This window comes from Hyperolius riggenbachi, chromosome 4 (genome assembly GCF_040937935.1).
Source record: "Hyperolius riggenbachi isolate aHypRig1 chromosome 4, aHypRig1.pri, whole genome shotgun sequence".
In the NCBI taxonomy this organism is placed as follows: domain Eukaryota; kingdom Metazoa; phylum Chordata; class Amphibia; order Anura; family Hyperoliidae; genus Hyperolius; species Hyperolius riggenbachi.
Genome location: NC_090649.1, coordinates 458,532,709 through 458,547,315, shown reverse-complemented (window position 1 = coordinate 458,547,315; position 14,607 = coordinate 458,532,709). Strand labels below are relative to the sequence as shown.

General features: G+C 45.5%; 1 protein-coding gene across 1 annotated transcript in view; it reads left to right on the top strand.

The window, feature by feature from the left end:
* CAPN14 (calpain 14) overlaps positions 1-14,607 on the top strand; it is an 86,559-nt gene that overhangs the window by 50,384 nt on the left and 21,568 nt on the right. The window contains exons 14-19 of the mRNA XM_068232791.1: positions 1,598-1,637; positions 4,990-5,046; positions 7,082-7,139; positions 9,925-9,989; positions 12,847-12,915; positions 14,170-14,248. Coding sequence (XP_068088892.1) covers positions 1,598-1,637; positions 4,990-5,046; positions 7,082-7,139; positions 9,925-9,989; positions 12,847-12,915; positions 14,170-14,248 — 368 coding nt within the window. The remainder of the gene's footprint in view (positions 1-1,597; positions 1,638-4,989; positions 5,047-7,081; positions 7,140-9,924; positions 9,990-12,846; positions 12,916-14,169; positions 14,249-14,607) is intronic.

The following is a 14,607-nucleotide window of genomic DNA, read 5'->3' as shown; positions in this document are numbered from 1 at the left end:
TTTAGGGTTTGTTTGTTTTTTACTACAGAAATGTTATACATTTTTCCACTTGACCAAATAATCAGAACACTTTAACCAATTTTCACAAAAATATCAAACAAACGATCAAATAAAAAATTCAGTTGATATATTTTTCGACCTGATCTTTCCAACACGTCTGACCAGATTTTTATTGAAATGTAAAAACTGAATTTTTTAAAATTGTTTATACAACCGATCATTTTTGTTGAAAAACTGGAAAACCGATCAATTTGACTGACATGTATGGCCACCGTTAGGCTGGATATTAAGGTGGCCACACACGACACAATAAAATGATCCAATTTTATGGTAATTTGATAAAATGATAGGTTGTACAGAAAAATGGAAAACTTTTTTTTTTCTCCCACTTTTTTTTTTATATTAGTTGATCAGGAGTGGTGGATTTGTCTGATCAATTTTTATAAAGACTGAATGGTGCAGGGTAGATTGTCAAATTCTTACGGTAATATATAGACCCAAACAATTTTTTCGTAATTGTGGAAAAATTCAACGTGTGTGTGTGTGTGTGTGTGTGTGTGTGTGTGTGTGTGTGTGTGTGTGTGTGTGTGTGTGTGTGTGTGTGTGTGTGTGTGTGTGTGTGTGTGTGTGTGTGTGTGTGTGTGTGTGTGTGTGTGTGTGTGTGTGTGTGTGTGTGTGTGTGTGTGTGTGTGTGTGTGTGTGTGTGTGTGTGTGTGTGTGTGTGTGTGTGTGTGTGTGTGTGTGTGTGTGTGTGTGTGACATTGGCCAGTTTTTTCAAAAGTTACAATCAATCAGAAAAATTGATTGTAATTCTTCAATTGTATTGTGTATTGTATTGTGTGTAGCTGCCTTTTAAGGTGGCCAATAATAATACGATTCTTCGGACAACTAATTCTCTGTTTCAAATTGATTCGTTTTTTGGATCAAGTACATTAATCTGATTGAATTGGATAGCAGCTATCCTTCCGTTAGTTGGCCCAAACAATCCTTTCTGATTGATCGTCCAAAGAATCATATTGTTAATGGCCACCTTTTACAGTGATTGAAGCAGCTATTTTATCCTGCAGAATCTATTTTGTATCTGTTAACCTTCAATAAACAGTATTCTGATTGGTTGTAGAGACTTGCACTATGCAGCCATCCCTTCGCTTAATACAAAATGATTTAATTAGACATACACAGCTCGATAATGGCCTGGTAAACCAGCTCAATCAATCCTTCCCCGATTGGAATTAGCGATTGATTCCCTAACCACATGGCACAATCAATCACAACCTGATTTCCCACAATCCTGTCGAACACGAGTCGATCTGCAAGTGTTGTACAGCTTATTGCCATTGATTCTCTTATGGCAATAAGCTGTGAGTTTCCAGCGTGTGTGATTGCAATCGATAAACTGCCTGAAATCGATCAGACGCACCTATTGGGGGCAATACACGGCTGATTTGAACAAAGTGATCGCACTGGCCAGAAAGATGAATCCATTTTGTATTGCCTTGCTTTAATCCGGCTAAGACATCAATAGCAGGCTAGATAAATGAGGTCTTTTATGTCTTCAGACAATAAATGTAATATCCGCCTATGTTTTTTTTTTCAGGGAGCAAGGAGAGAGTCCCAACATGGTGCTGTGCTGTAAGGTAAGACATGCAGAATACAGGAACCAGTCAGGGCGTAGCTGGAAAATTGTCATAATCAGAGCGATAGTGGAGCACAAACTGTGGCTGCAAATAGCGGCCGCTCGCCAAACTTCCCCGAAAAGGTTAGGCATTAGTGGGGAGTTGGTTAGGGTCAGGCATCACTAGGTGGGGGAGCGTTGTTGGCTAGTGTTAGGGTTAGGCATTGTCAGGGGGGGGCGGTTAGGGGGTTGGTTAGGGTTATGCATCAGCAGGGGGCGTGGTTAGGGTTAGGTATTGTCAGAGGGGCCGGTTAGGCATTAGTAGGCGGTTGGCTTGGGTTAGGCATCGCATCAGCAGGGGGTATGTTTAGGGTTAGACCTTGTCAGGGAAGTCGGTTACGGTTAGGCATAGGTAGGGGGTTGGCTAGGGTTAAGCATTGGCAGGGGGCGTAGCTGGGGTTAGGCATCACTGGTGAGGGGTGTGTTGTCTAGGCATAGGCCTTGTCAGGGGGGTCGGGTAGGGTCAGGCATCAGTAGCGGGTGTGGTTAGGGTTAGGCATTGTCAGATGGGGGTTGGTTAGGGTTAGGCATTGGTAGGGGGTTGGCTAGGGTTAAGCATTGGCAGGGGACGTAGCTGGGGTTAGGTATCACTGGGGAGGGGTGTGTTGTCTAGGCATAGGCCTTGTCAAGGGGGTCGGGTAGGGTCAGGCATCAGTAGGGGGTTGGCTAGGGTTAGGCATCAGCAGCGGGTGTGGTTAGGGTTAGGCATTGTCAGAGGGGGTTGGTTAGGGTTAGGCATTGGTAGGGGGTTGGCTAGGGTTAGGCATTGGCAGGGGGCGTAGTTGGGGTTAGGCATCACTGGGGGGGTGATGGGTAGGCTTAGGCCTTGTCAGGGGGGTCGGTTAGGGTTAGCCATCAGTAGGGTGTTGGCTAGGGTTAGGTATCATCAGGGGGTGTGGTTAGGGTTAGGCATCGCTAGAGGGAGGGGCTGTGTGAGAATGGAGTTATGTTTAGCAATAGTGATATATTGGTAAAACTTACTGATATATTACTATTAGAATTAGCACTGCCAGGTAGTAGGATAACAGTCATTTTACTGACTGTACTTTACTTACTAGCGGTTATCTCTGGCTCTCAAATTTTCCCGGCACCCATTATGCATGTAAATCCCTGGCAGATGGACTCCCCGAGGTTCATAGGTGCTACCCAGAGATGGGAGAGGGAAATGGGTGTTACCCAGAGAAGGATTAAGATGTAATGGGGCACAAGGCAGTCGATTTGGGGCACCCTTGTGGTCCTTTTAGTAAGTTGTCGTGGAGAGAGGTCAGAGAAGGCCGGCAGGTCGGCCTCTTGACGCCCACTAGGCCCTAAGCACCTGCCTAGGTAGCCTGGTGGATGATCCTGCTTTGGTGTCACCGCAGGAGGGGGGATGGCCGAGGGTAAACATAGGGAAGAGCCCAGTAAAGTGTTGGCGGGGGAACCTCATGAATCGTAGTGCTGCTCCTCCGCCCCCCCCCCCCCCCCCCCCCCCCCGCGTCATGTGATTGTCAGATCTTCCTGTCAGATGCCGCTCAGATGGACTTTTACACAAGTTAAATAGAATTTGTCTGTTTGCCTGACAGCTGAGGTCCCTTGATTACCGAGCATCATAACCACGGCTGTAATTTCCATTTTAATGAAGTTCACGCATGTCGCGGCTGACAGATGGCATGTAAGGAGGGGGGGGGGGTGCGCGACTCGATTCAGAGACCACTTGCCATGACTGGAGGGGGACGTCGGAGCTTGTCCCAGCAAATTCAGGATCAAAGCCTTTTATGTAATATTAATGTCAATATGTTGCGGCAGATAGACAGACATATCGTCACTGTTAATATACGGTTCTCGGCAGCTTTCATCTTACTGCAGAATCATCAAGGACCGAATGGCTTTAACGAGGAACTGTAACCAAGGATCGAACTTCATCCCAAACCGTAGCTCATGTCACCTTTCCCACCAGAAATCATTACCTTTTCACAAATAGATCATCAGGGGGGGTCTGTATGGCTGATATTGTGGTGAAACCCCTCCCACAGTGTGATGTCATGACCATGGTCCTGACCATTTGTTGTCTGTGAACCTTGTTGCATTGTGGGAAATAACGGCTTTTTCCAACTGCCAAGCAAGCAGTACCTCCCTCTGTGCATACAACTCTCAGTAAACGAACATTCCACACAGATCGTCTGGCAGAACTAAAGATGTCACCACCTGTGATAAATTTCAGAACATGAATCAGGGAGAGGAAAGATTTTACAATGGGCAAACACTGACTAAATCATCTATAAATAACATATATTCTGTAAAAAAAAAAAAAAAATCAGAAAAATATTAAATACCACAAACAAAATATTAAGTACCTGTAACTCAAATTAACATGTGATATTCATATAGAGAAAAGCCCGTAGGGAACAGGAGCGCGCCATCCTTAGCCGCTTGCTGGCCCACTCATGGCCACGTGCCGCGCATGCGCTCCAGGCAGCTGGCACAGACACAGGAGGACAGGGGAATTATTATATAGGATGGGACATTTACACTGAATTTGGAACAGGGGGCGTAACGAGACATAATAGGGGCCCCCTGCAAAAATCATAGCGTGGCGCCCCTTGGTCCCCGACCCCATGCGGGTCACGTGATCGGGAGCTGGCCAATGGCAGCAGAGAGTGTTCTGCTGTGAAGCAGTGTCTGGAAGCAGGAAAAAATTACACACGCTCCTGCACATGGTTTTTGTGAGCAAGCAATTTTTGCTAATTAGCTGCACCTGCGGTTGTAGAGAGGGAGGAGGGGCCTCCAAAGCTTCTGGGCCCCCCTGTGATGGCGGAGGTCGCAGGGGTGATTGCTTCGCCCATAGTTTGGAAACAGGAGCGCGCCATCCTTAGCCGCTTGCTGGCCCACTCATGGCCACGTGCCGCGCATGCGCTCCAGGCAGCTGGCACAGACACAGGAGGACAGGGGAATTATTATATAGGATGGGACATTTACACTGAATTTGGAACAGGGGGCGTAACGAGACATAATAGGGGCCCCCTGCAAAAATCATAGCGTGGCGCCCCTTGGTCCCCGACCCCATGCGGGTCACGTGATCGGGAGCTGGCCAATGGCAGCAGAGAGTGTTCTGCTGTGAAGCAGTGTCTGGAAGCAGGAAAAAATTACACACGCTCCTGCACATGGTTTTTGTGAGCAAGCAATTTTTGCTAATTAGCTGCACCTGCGGTTGTAGAGAGGGAGGAGGGGCCTCCAAAGCTTCTGGGCCCCCCTGTGATGGCGGAGGTCGCAGGGGTGATTGCTTCGCCCATAGTTTGGAAACATCTAATTGTTTTTCTTTTCTTTATTTTGAACAGAAAGTTGCCGAGAAACAGGACGAAGTGGAGAATTTCATCTCTAGATATTTTCAGAAGGTGAGAGCTGATTGGTCAACTTTATCATTTGTAGAAACCTACAGCCGTTGTTTGATCCAGAATACCAGGAGGAAGCTGTTCCAGTTACACCACACTAATACTTTTTAGTGTTTTCCCATTTAAAGGGCCTCATTTTCTAAGGCTGGACAAAACCAGACAATAAAATGGACCTGAACTCAGAACTGCTGCTCTGCTCCAAAAGATATGCAACAGCATAATACCCTTTAAATAAAAACATGTATTTGTTACAGCTAATACAAATCCTGCAATAATTCTGCAGTGTGTTTACATCCTGCTTTCATGGAAGCAGACATACTGTTAACATCCTGTGCTTTCAAATGAGCTTATCTGCCATGGCAGTCAGCTGACACAGCTGAGGGATCAACTTACAACTTGATATTAGTCATTATCGGAGGGGGAATCAGACAGGCTAAACTCTACATACAGGGTACATTTCTCTGTTTCCCTACTGCCCTGTGAAAGAGTTCAGGTCCATTTTAATGGGCAGATTATAAATGAAATGGAAAAAGGGTATTGTGCCATCTACCTGTAAAAAGTAAATATTGTATCTTTTATCTTCAGTTTTGAAAAAAAAAATGACAATGGCCACACTTCCTGTGTTAGGATGACAACAGGAGTGATGTAGAACGCCTCTATTCCTTTTTCCCTAGTGACCAGCAGAGATATTACAGATGAACAATTAGCCTCAAATGGGAACTATTAGCATCGCGTTGACCATTCCTATTTGTCAAATCAGAGACAATTTTCCAACAGAACTAGTCTAGCTACCCAGGCTTAGACTGTTGGCCAAATTTCTGCCCATAGCTTCCCCATATATGGGAGCCTGTGGTGGCGCCTAAAGTTCCGCGCCACCCAAAAAGTTTGTTTTTGTTGCAGTGGATTGGCGGGGGGAGGGACGGTTTGGGGGGGAGGCTAAGTTTTTAGTTGTGCTGGGGGTGGTTAATTAAAGTGGATCTGAACTCTTGCACAGGACAGAAGGAAAACGTAGAGGAATGCACCCTGTATGTATTCAGAGAGTTTAGCCTGTTTATCACTAGTTGTAATTTGATCTCCCCCTGTGTCACATTTGGAAGCACGGGCTGTAAACAATATGTCTGCTTCCATGAATCAGGAAGTAGAAACTGCGCAGATTTATTTTAGGATTTGTATCAGCTGTAACAAAGAAATGTGCTTTGTTTAAAGGTTATTATGCTGTTGTGTAGCTTTCAGAGGAGAGAGGAGGTCTGAGTTCAGATCCGCGTTAAGATTAGGCGTTGGGATGGTTAAAGAGGAACTCCAGCCTAAACAAACATACTGTCATTAAGTTACATTAGTTATGTTAATTAAAATAGATAGGTAATACAATCTCTTACCACCACACTGTTTTAAAAGAACAGGCAAATGTTTGATTTCATGGGGGCAGCCATCTTTTTGGTTGAAAGTAGGTTACAGGGAGCATGGGACACAATCCCAACTGTCCTGTGTCCTGAGCACCTCTCCCAGTTGCTAGGCAATGTGAATAACAACATAGGAAATCCCATCATGCTCTGCACAGCATCAGGGGAAAAAAAGCCCAGGCTTTTTTTCTTTGATGGGTGGAGCTTAGTTAAAAATGCGGCAAAATATGATGCTTTGGTAAGAAAAACAAAGTTCTGATGCCGTGAAACTGTTAAAAAAACACCCAGCCTTTTCAGTTCTGCTGAGTAGATTTTTAGTCCGGAGGTTCACTTTAAGGTTAGGCATGGAAGTGTGTGGTTAGGGTTAGACATCAGTAGAGGGAGGGCTTTGTGTGAGAATAGGGTTAGGTTTAGCTGTAGTAATATTGGTATCATTTACTGATATTTTACTATCTTAATTGCATTGCAAAAGGGTAGACTACTGGTAAATTTACAGATATTCTACTCTCCGCTATTTCTGGGCATCCTTTTTGTAAATCCGTGTACAGTACAGTACAGTAGACCATGTCTAAAGTATTTTCCTAGCCTGTTTCGTCGCTTACAAGAATAACAAACATTCATTTTATTTTATTTTATAGCACCAAGAAATCAACGTCTCCCAGCTGCAAATGCTGCTGAATAAAGGAACATGGACAAGTAAGTAGACGTTATTTTCCTTTTTACAGAATAATATTTTGTTTTCAGATCCACTAATCCTGGATGCTATAAACTACGTACTTCTACATCATTTTGGCCTATTGTTCTTCTGGAGATTGTCTGCAAAAAAATTGTAGCGCCATTTAGCAGAATACAGTAAATGATTAAGAGTACCCATGTTTTTACATTAATTCTCCTGGTTTCAGCATCAGAAACACTTCTATCTATGTACACGTAGTCCCCGGTTAAAGAACGAGATAGGGACTGTAGGTTCGTTCTTAATCTGAATCTGTTCTTACGTTGGAACACTGTGCCGTCACTGTACTACCTATACTAAAAGGTGGGGGTGTGGGAAAAGGAGGGATTAAAAGAGTCATCAGGCTACCTATACTGGAATGAAAGGGGGAGGAGTCATCTGGCTACCTATACTAGAGGGAAGTGGGAGGAGTCATCTGGCTACCTATACTAGAGGGAAGGGGGAGGAGTCATCTGGCTACCTATACTGAAAGGGGGTGGGAAAAGGGGGGATTAAGGGAGTCATCTGGCTACCTATACTGGAGGGAAAGGGGGAGGAGTTATCTGGCTACCTACACTACAGGGAAAGGGGAGGAGTCATCTGGCTACCTATACTGGGGGGGTCATCAGGCTACCTATACTAGAGGGAAGGGTGGAGGGGTCATCTTCCTACCTATACTGAAGAGGGGCAGCTGGTGACAGTGGCCTAGGGTGGTAAAGAATACAAATCTGACCCTCCCTGATAATATACCAACTTGCTGTCACTAGTGTCACAAAGAGCAGGACATGACAGGAAGTATCCGGAGCAAGGAAACAAACAGCAATAAAGGAACATTTTTCTTTCTAGAGGGTCAGAATCTCTATAATATTTTTTTTATCGTTGTCTTTGTTTCTATTGGAGCAATATTGCTGCCCATTCCTCCCACAAGTGTCACAAATGACAAGGAGTTAAAGGACAACTAAAGGGAGAGGGATATGGCGACTACCATATTTATATTTTAGCAATACCAGTTGCCCGGCTGTCCTGCTGATCCTCTGTCTCTAATCCTTTTAGCCATAGACCCTGAACAAGCATGCAGCAGATGAGGTGTTTCTGACATTATTGTCAGATCTGACAAGATTAGCTGCATGCTTGTTTCTGGTGTGATTCCGACGCTACTGCAGACACATAGATCAGCTGGACAGCCAGGTAACTGGTATTGCTTAAAAGGAAATAAATATGGCAGCCTCCATATTCTCCTTACTTCAGTTGTCCTTTAAAAGAAATCTCTCCACTCCAGATGCAGATGGCAATAACAAGGGGAAAATCTCCTGTCCTCCCTGTATACAGAACTAAAAAAAACAAAACTTTTGTGTGCACTTGGGCTGGACCTGAACTCTAGCACAGGACAGAAGGAAAACAGAGATGTATGTACTGTGTGTATTTAGAGAGTTTAGACCAGGCATAGGCAAACTTGGCCCTGCAGCTGTTAAGGAACTACAAGTCCCACAATGCATTGCAGGGAGTCTGACAGCCACAGTCATGACTCATAAAGGCAAATGCATTGTGGGACTTGTAGTTCTGTAACAGCTGGAGGGCGGAGTTTGCCCATGCCTGGTTTATACTGTTTAATCTCCCCTTATCTGTGACTAATTACAACTATAATTTGATCTCTCAGTTGAGTCAGCTAGCTACCTTGGCAGAGCAGCTAATTTGTAAACACAGGATATTACCAATATGTCTGCTTCCATGAAAGCAGGAAGTGGACAAACTGCAGATTTACTGCAGGATTTGTAACAGCTGTAACAAAGAAATGTTTTTCTCTAAAGGTTGTTATGCTGTTGCTTATCTTTTAGAGTAGAGAGGAAGTTCTGAGTTCAGGTGTGTTGTTGTGGGCAGGACTACTTGTACTGCTCTGCTCAGTATTAAAGGGCAACTGAAGTGAGAACAATATGGAGGCTGCCATGTTTATTTCCTTTTAAACAATACCAGTTGCCTGGCTGTCCAGCTGGTCTGTTTGGCTGTAGAAGTGTCTGAATCACACCAGAAACAAGCATGCAGCTAATCTTGTCAGATCTGACAATAATGTCAAACACCTGATCTGCTGCATGCTTGTTCAGGGGCTATGGCTAAATGTATTAGAGGCAGAGGATCATCAGGACTGCCAGGCAACTGGTATTGCTTAAAAGGAAATAAACATGGCAGCCTCCATATACCTTTCTCTTCAGTTGTCCTTTAACATGCAAGGGGGCGGGGCTCAGACCAACTTTTCTGAGCAGGTCACAGAATGCAACTCTAACAGTCTGTACTGGAGGAACTGCTGACGCAGGCACGTCTAAAATTCATTTCCTGTCTAGAGACTGGCTTTAAATCTGTACATAAGAGGCGTCATCATTCACGAGCGCAGCCCGATAGCCGTACGAGTCCCATGTGACCAGCCGACCCCAATCTAAGGAAAATGTATCAGCGCACTTATTAAGTCGTAGTTAGTTTAATTGATCTAGCTTTGTAGCAACTCAATAATAGCTAATTATCTTGATTTATGAACAACAGCGAGGCTCCGGGTGCGTGATTTCCACTCGCAGCGCAGCTGTTCATCACCGAAGGTTACGTTTAACGGCGAAATCCCTCGCTGTCTGCTTCCTGTGCTCTCGCTTTACTTCATTTATTTTCTCCTCTATTTATTTATGATGATGATGATGATGATTATTTTATATCTGATCCGATAAATCGCGTATTTGTTTTCGGAAGCGATGGCAGGTGTAACGACCGCTCTCCGTTCTCTCCTAGGTGTCCGACAAGCGCCGGTGAAGTTCACTCTGGACGCCTGCAAAGTCATTATGGCTCAGTTGGACGTATCCTTTCCGCCATGTGCGAGAAACGTTTTGATTTGTGGACTCCTCGCGACGCTCCGGGCCCCGCAAGGCCATTACGCTGAATCACACAGGCTTTCAGATTTTCCTGAGAGCAGCTTACAGCTTTTCATTAGAGGAGTCCAGTCGTGCAATGGGAGCGCTACGCTACTCCAATCCCGATGCCTACGCTGGAGGGGGAGTCGTCATTCCTTTAACCCTAACAAGACATCTGAATTGAGAGTGATATGGAGGCTGCCATATTTATTTCTTTTTAAACAATACCAGTTGCCTGGCAGCCCTGATGATCTTAAACAAAACCTGTAATGAAAAAACCTCCCCTGGGGGGTACTCACCTCGGGTGGGGGAAGCCTCCGGATCCTATTGAGGCTTCCCCTGTCCTCCTCGATCCCACAGCGGCGGCGAAAATCCTCCCGGAACGGCGGAGATGTAAATATTTACCTTCCCGGCTCCAGCGCAGGCGCAGTCTCGGCTCTCCACACGGAGATAGGTGGAAATAGCTGATCGCTGTCGGGCCGCTCTACTGTGCAGGTGCAAGTCTCCTGTGCCTGCGCAGCAGACTGGACCCGACGGAGATCGGCTATTTTCGCCTATCTCCGTGCGGAGAGCCGCAACAGCGCCCCCGCTGGAGCCAGGGAAGGTAAATAAATCAGCGCTTGTCAGGCTTGTTGAGGGGGGATTCCAGGACACTTTGGGGGAGCCAACACTGGACTGCCTGCAGCTATGAGGAGGGGGAAGCCTGATTGGGACAATGAGGCTTCCCCCTTCTGAGGTGAGTACCCCCCAGGGAAACTTTTTTTTTTTGTTACAGGTTCTCTTTAAGGGGCTGCAGTAGTGTATGAATCACACACCTGAAACAAGCATATAGATAATCCAGTCAGACTTCAGTAGGAAACAGGGACTGATTTCTAGAAAGGCCACAGAGGCCCGGGCCTTGGGCGGCAGGTGGCTGAGGGGCGGCTGGCCATGGAAGAGGGATTGCTGCAAGTGGAATACAGAGGTTGTAAATAAGGAGCAACAGATAGACATGAGGAGCTGCAGCCCAAGGGAATTGTATATAATTAAAGGGGGCTGCTGTATGTGAATGAGGGGTCTGCACAGGGAATAGGAGGGGGAGGTTACTGGAAGGAGAGCTGCAAGAAAGTTGGCACAAAAAGTATAAATTCTGCCTTGGTCGGAAACACCTGATCTGCTGCATGCTTGTTCAGGGTCTATTGCTGAAAGTATTAGAGGCAGAGGATCAGCAGGACAGCCAGGCAACTGGTATTCTTTAAAAGGAAATAAATATGGCAGCCTCCATATCCCTCTCACTTCAGGTGTGTTTTAAAGGATTTCCGAGGTGACATGTGACATGATGAGATAGACATGTGTATATACAGTGCCTAGCACACAAATAACTATGCTGTGTTCCTTTATTTCTTTCTCTGCCTGAAAGAGTTAAATATCAGGTATGTAAGTGGCTGACTCAGTCCTGACTCAGACAGGAAGTGACTACAGTGTGACCCTCACTGATAAGAAATTCACCCTTTTATCTCTTTCTTGCTCTCAGAAGCCATTTTCTGCTAAGAAAGTGTTTTATAGTTAGAATTTCTTATCAGTGAGGGCCACGCTGTAGTCACTTCCTGTCTGAGTCAGGACTGAGTTTACAGCTTTAATTTTCTAAAAATTACCAGCAAGTTCAAATTTTATTTCCTTGCAACCATGGCAACAGTAATGTGTTTGGAGTGTAGAACAATCTGTTTGGTGCACAGAGCACCCCAAATTCCAGCTGTCATGGACAAATAATAGGGTGCATGCAGTACAGCAGGATCTTTTCTAATAATTTACTTTCAATGCCTGCTCACATCCAGTGATGTCAGCAAGTTGTCACGCTCCTGCCTCTTGTTTTTACTTAGCACCGCTGCTGCATTTTATATGCACAGATTAGGAAAAAAAATTTTTGAGCCAAAAAAAAACATTTCCTCCATTGTTGTTAGTGGTGTGCTTTATCACTTAAAAGGAACCCGAGGTGAGAGACATATGGAGGCTGCCATATTTTCTTTCCTTTTAAACAATGCCAGTTGCCTAGCTGTCCTGCTGATCTCTTTGGCTGCAATAGTGTCTGAATCACATGCCTGAAACAAACATGCAGCTAATCCAGTCAGAGCACCTGATCTGCCTGCTTGTTCGGGATCTATGGTTGGCTAAACCTATAAGCCACAGAGGATCAGCAGGACAGCCAGGCAACTAGTATTGTTTAAACAGAAATACAAATGTCTCCATATCCCTCTCACTTCGGCCTTGTTCACATTGCGTTCCGTTCGCGTATCCGTCCACGTTGGTTTTTTTTTTGAGGCGTCTTTTTTTTTTTCCGATTCCCGGCGTTTGGGTGGGAGATTCGTTTTTGTGCTTAGCGGTTTTCTAAGCGTTTTTTCCGAGCCGTTTTGTAATTCACTCCCTGACGCAAGTCAGGAAGTGAACTCTTTCACCCGGAAAATAATAAATTCAATGTATGTATTCTTAACAACGCGAGTGCAATCGTCTTAATGCACATTTTTGTACGCGTTTGGCGATTTTCCTATACCGTCCATTGACGTGGGATCGCCCCGAAAACGGAACACGCACCGCTTTCCTAGCCGCACCACGAACGACCCGCGCTGATATGAACCTTCTCATAGACCTGTATGGGCCACGCGGTTAGGGGCGTTTTTAGAAACCGCAGGCGGCCGAAAAAAAGACAAACGCCTGTCGTGTGAACGAGCCCTTCAGGTGTGCTATAAGATAGCGGGTTTGTGTTAAGTTCATCTGCATTGAATTGTTCTCATACCCGGATTGTTGTACACCTTAACTCAGAGTACAGGTTAACGCCTCTGGGACTCTCAACGTGATAGAATTCTACGGCCTGTGGAAGCGACTGCTCTCTTACCACGTGAGTACTGATACCTGTGCGGAGCTGCTTGTGCTAAACAAACTGTAACAAGGCTAAGGAACGATGTTGAGAGGGACAGGGATCCCCCTGTTCATTTGGTCTGACAAGTCAGGCTTGGTGGTTCCCTAGGGCCTGTGATTGGATCCAATACTGGGCCCCATTAAATCCTTCAGAGACTGGAGAGTATCTTAACTTGTATGAGGCCCAGAAAATGTAGAGGAGAACACAGTTCCATGTCTATGATTAGTATCAGGGCCAGATCTAGTAACAGTGGGGCCCCAGTGCAAAATTAACCCAGGGGCCCTCCAACAGACACTGCCCTGACCAAAAAGCAGCATTAGGGGCCCATTGTAGCAGCCAAATTTCCCTACTGGAGCCTTTGGCAGTGTAGCATCTCACCTGCCCACCAGCACAGATGAGACACTACTCTGCCAAAGACTCTGCAGAGACCCCGGGGAGCAACAGTTAAGGGAGGAGACACCTTGGGGGCCCCTACAGGCTCTGAGGCCCTGGGGCGATTGCCCCCTTTACTTCTATGGTAGCGCCGGCCCTGATTAGTATACTAATAGAATGTTAAGGTAGCCACCATCTTGATTCAGAACCTGTAACCATTTGCCCAGCAATCATGTGGCAATCAGTGCCAACTTCCTGTTCCCAACAACAAGGCATTATGGGAAAAAAATGAGGGCCACTGCCACATTGGTTTAGCAGTCTCATTCCCACATAATTGTTTAGCATTTTCTTCAAATAGGCGTAGAATTCATTTGCCGAGATTTAATCACTCTAGACTAAACAGTAAGGGGGCCGGGATACGCCTCCTTCCCCCAATCGCCTTTGCATGGGCCGCGCATCGCCCAGGATATGCATGACGAATATGTAATTACGACCTTGGCCACGTTGACACCTTCCAGTGTTTATGACGTTATTAGACAGTAAATAGGTCCTGACAGCATTAAACCAGTTCAGCGTCCCCGGCCTGGGCCGCTGTGACATCTATAATCGTTTATCTTTTTTTGCCCCGCGCTCCGGCAATAATAGAGGAAGTTGAGGTTTACCCTTGTACAACCGGCAGGAGCTGAAAGGTCAATTCCAGCTAATCTTCCCCCATGCATTATATAATGTTCCGTTTGCTTGGAGTGAAATTGAGATTTATGAGAAGCGCTCGCCGCTCGGAATAAAACATTTCTATTTTTGAAGCCGTGAAAAAAGAGGGAAAAAAAGATTGGTAACCTTGTAATCTCATTCTTTCCAAAGGAGATCTTTCAGAGGAGAGACATTGATAGATCGGGATATCTCAAATTCGATGACCTCCAGGCGGCCGTACAAGAAAAAGGTAACATTTGTTAGGTTTCACCTTCATGAAAGTCAAAACGAAAATAAAGTGCTTGGGAAGTGAGTTTGGCAGTTTTGAACAAAAGACAACCATCACGTTAATAAAGATGGAGAAAGTGGACATATACAGGAACGGATTTCGGGAAAGGCCGCAAAGGCCCGGGTCTTGGGCGGTAGATGGCTGAGGGGCGGCTGGACATGAAAGAGGGATTGCTGCAATTGGAATACAGAGGTTGCAAATAAGGAGCAACAGATAGAAATAAGGAGCTGCAGTCCAAGGGATTTGTATATAGTTAAAGGGGGCTGCTGTACATGAATGTTAGACATGGAAGAGGGTGTTGTACAGGGAATAGGAGGGAG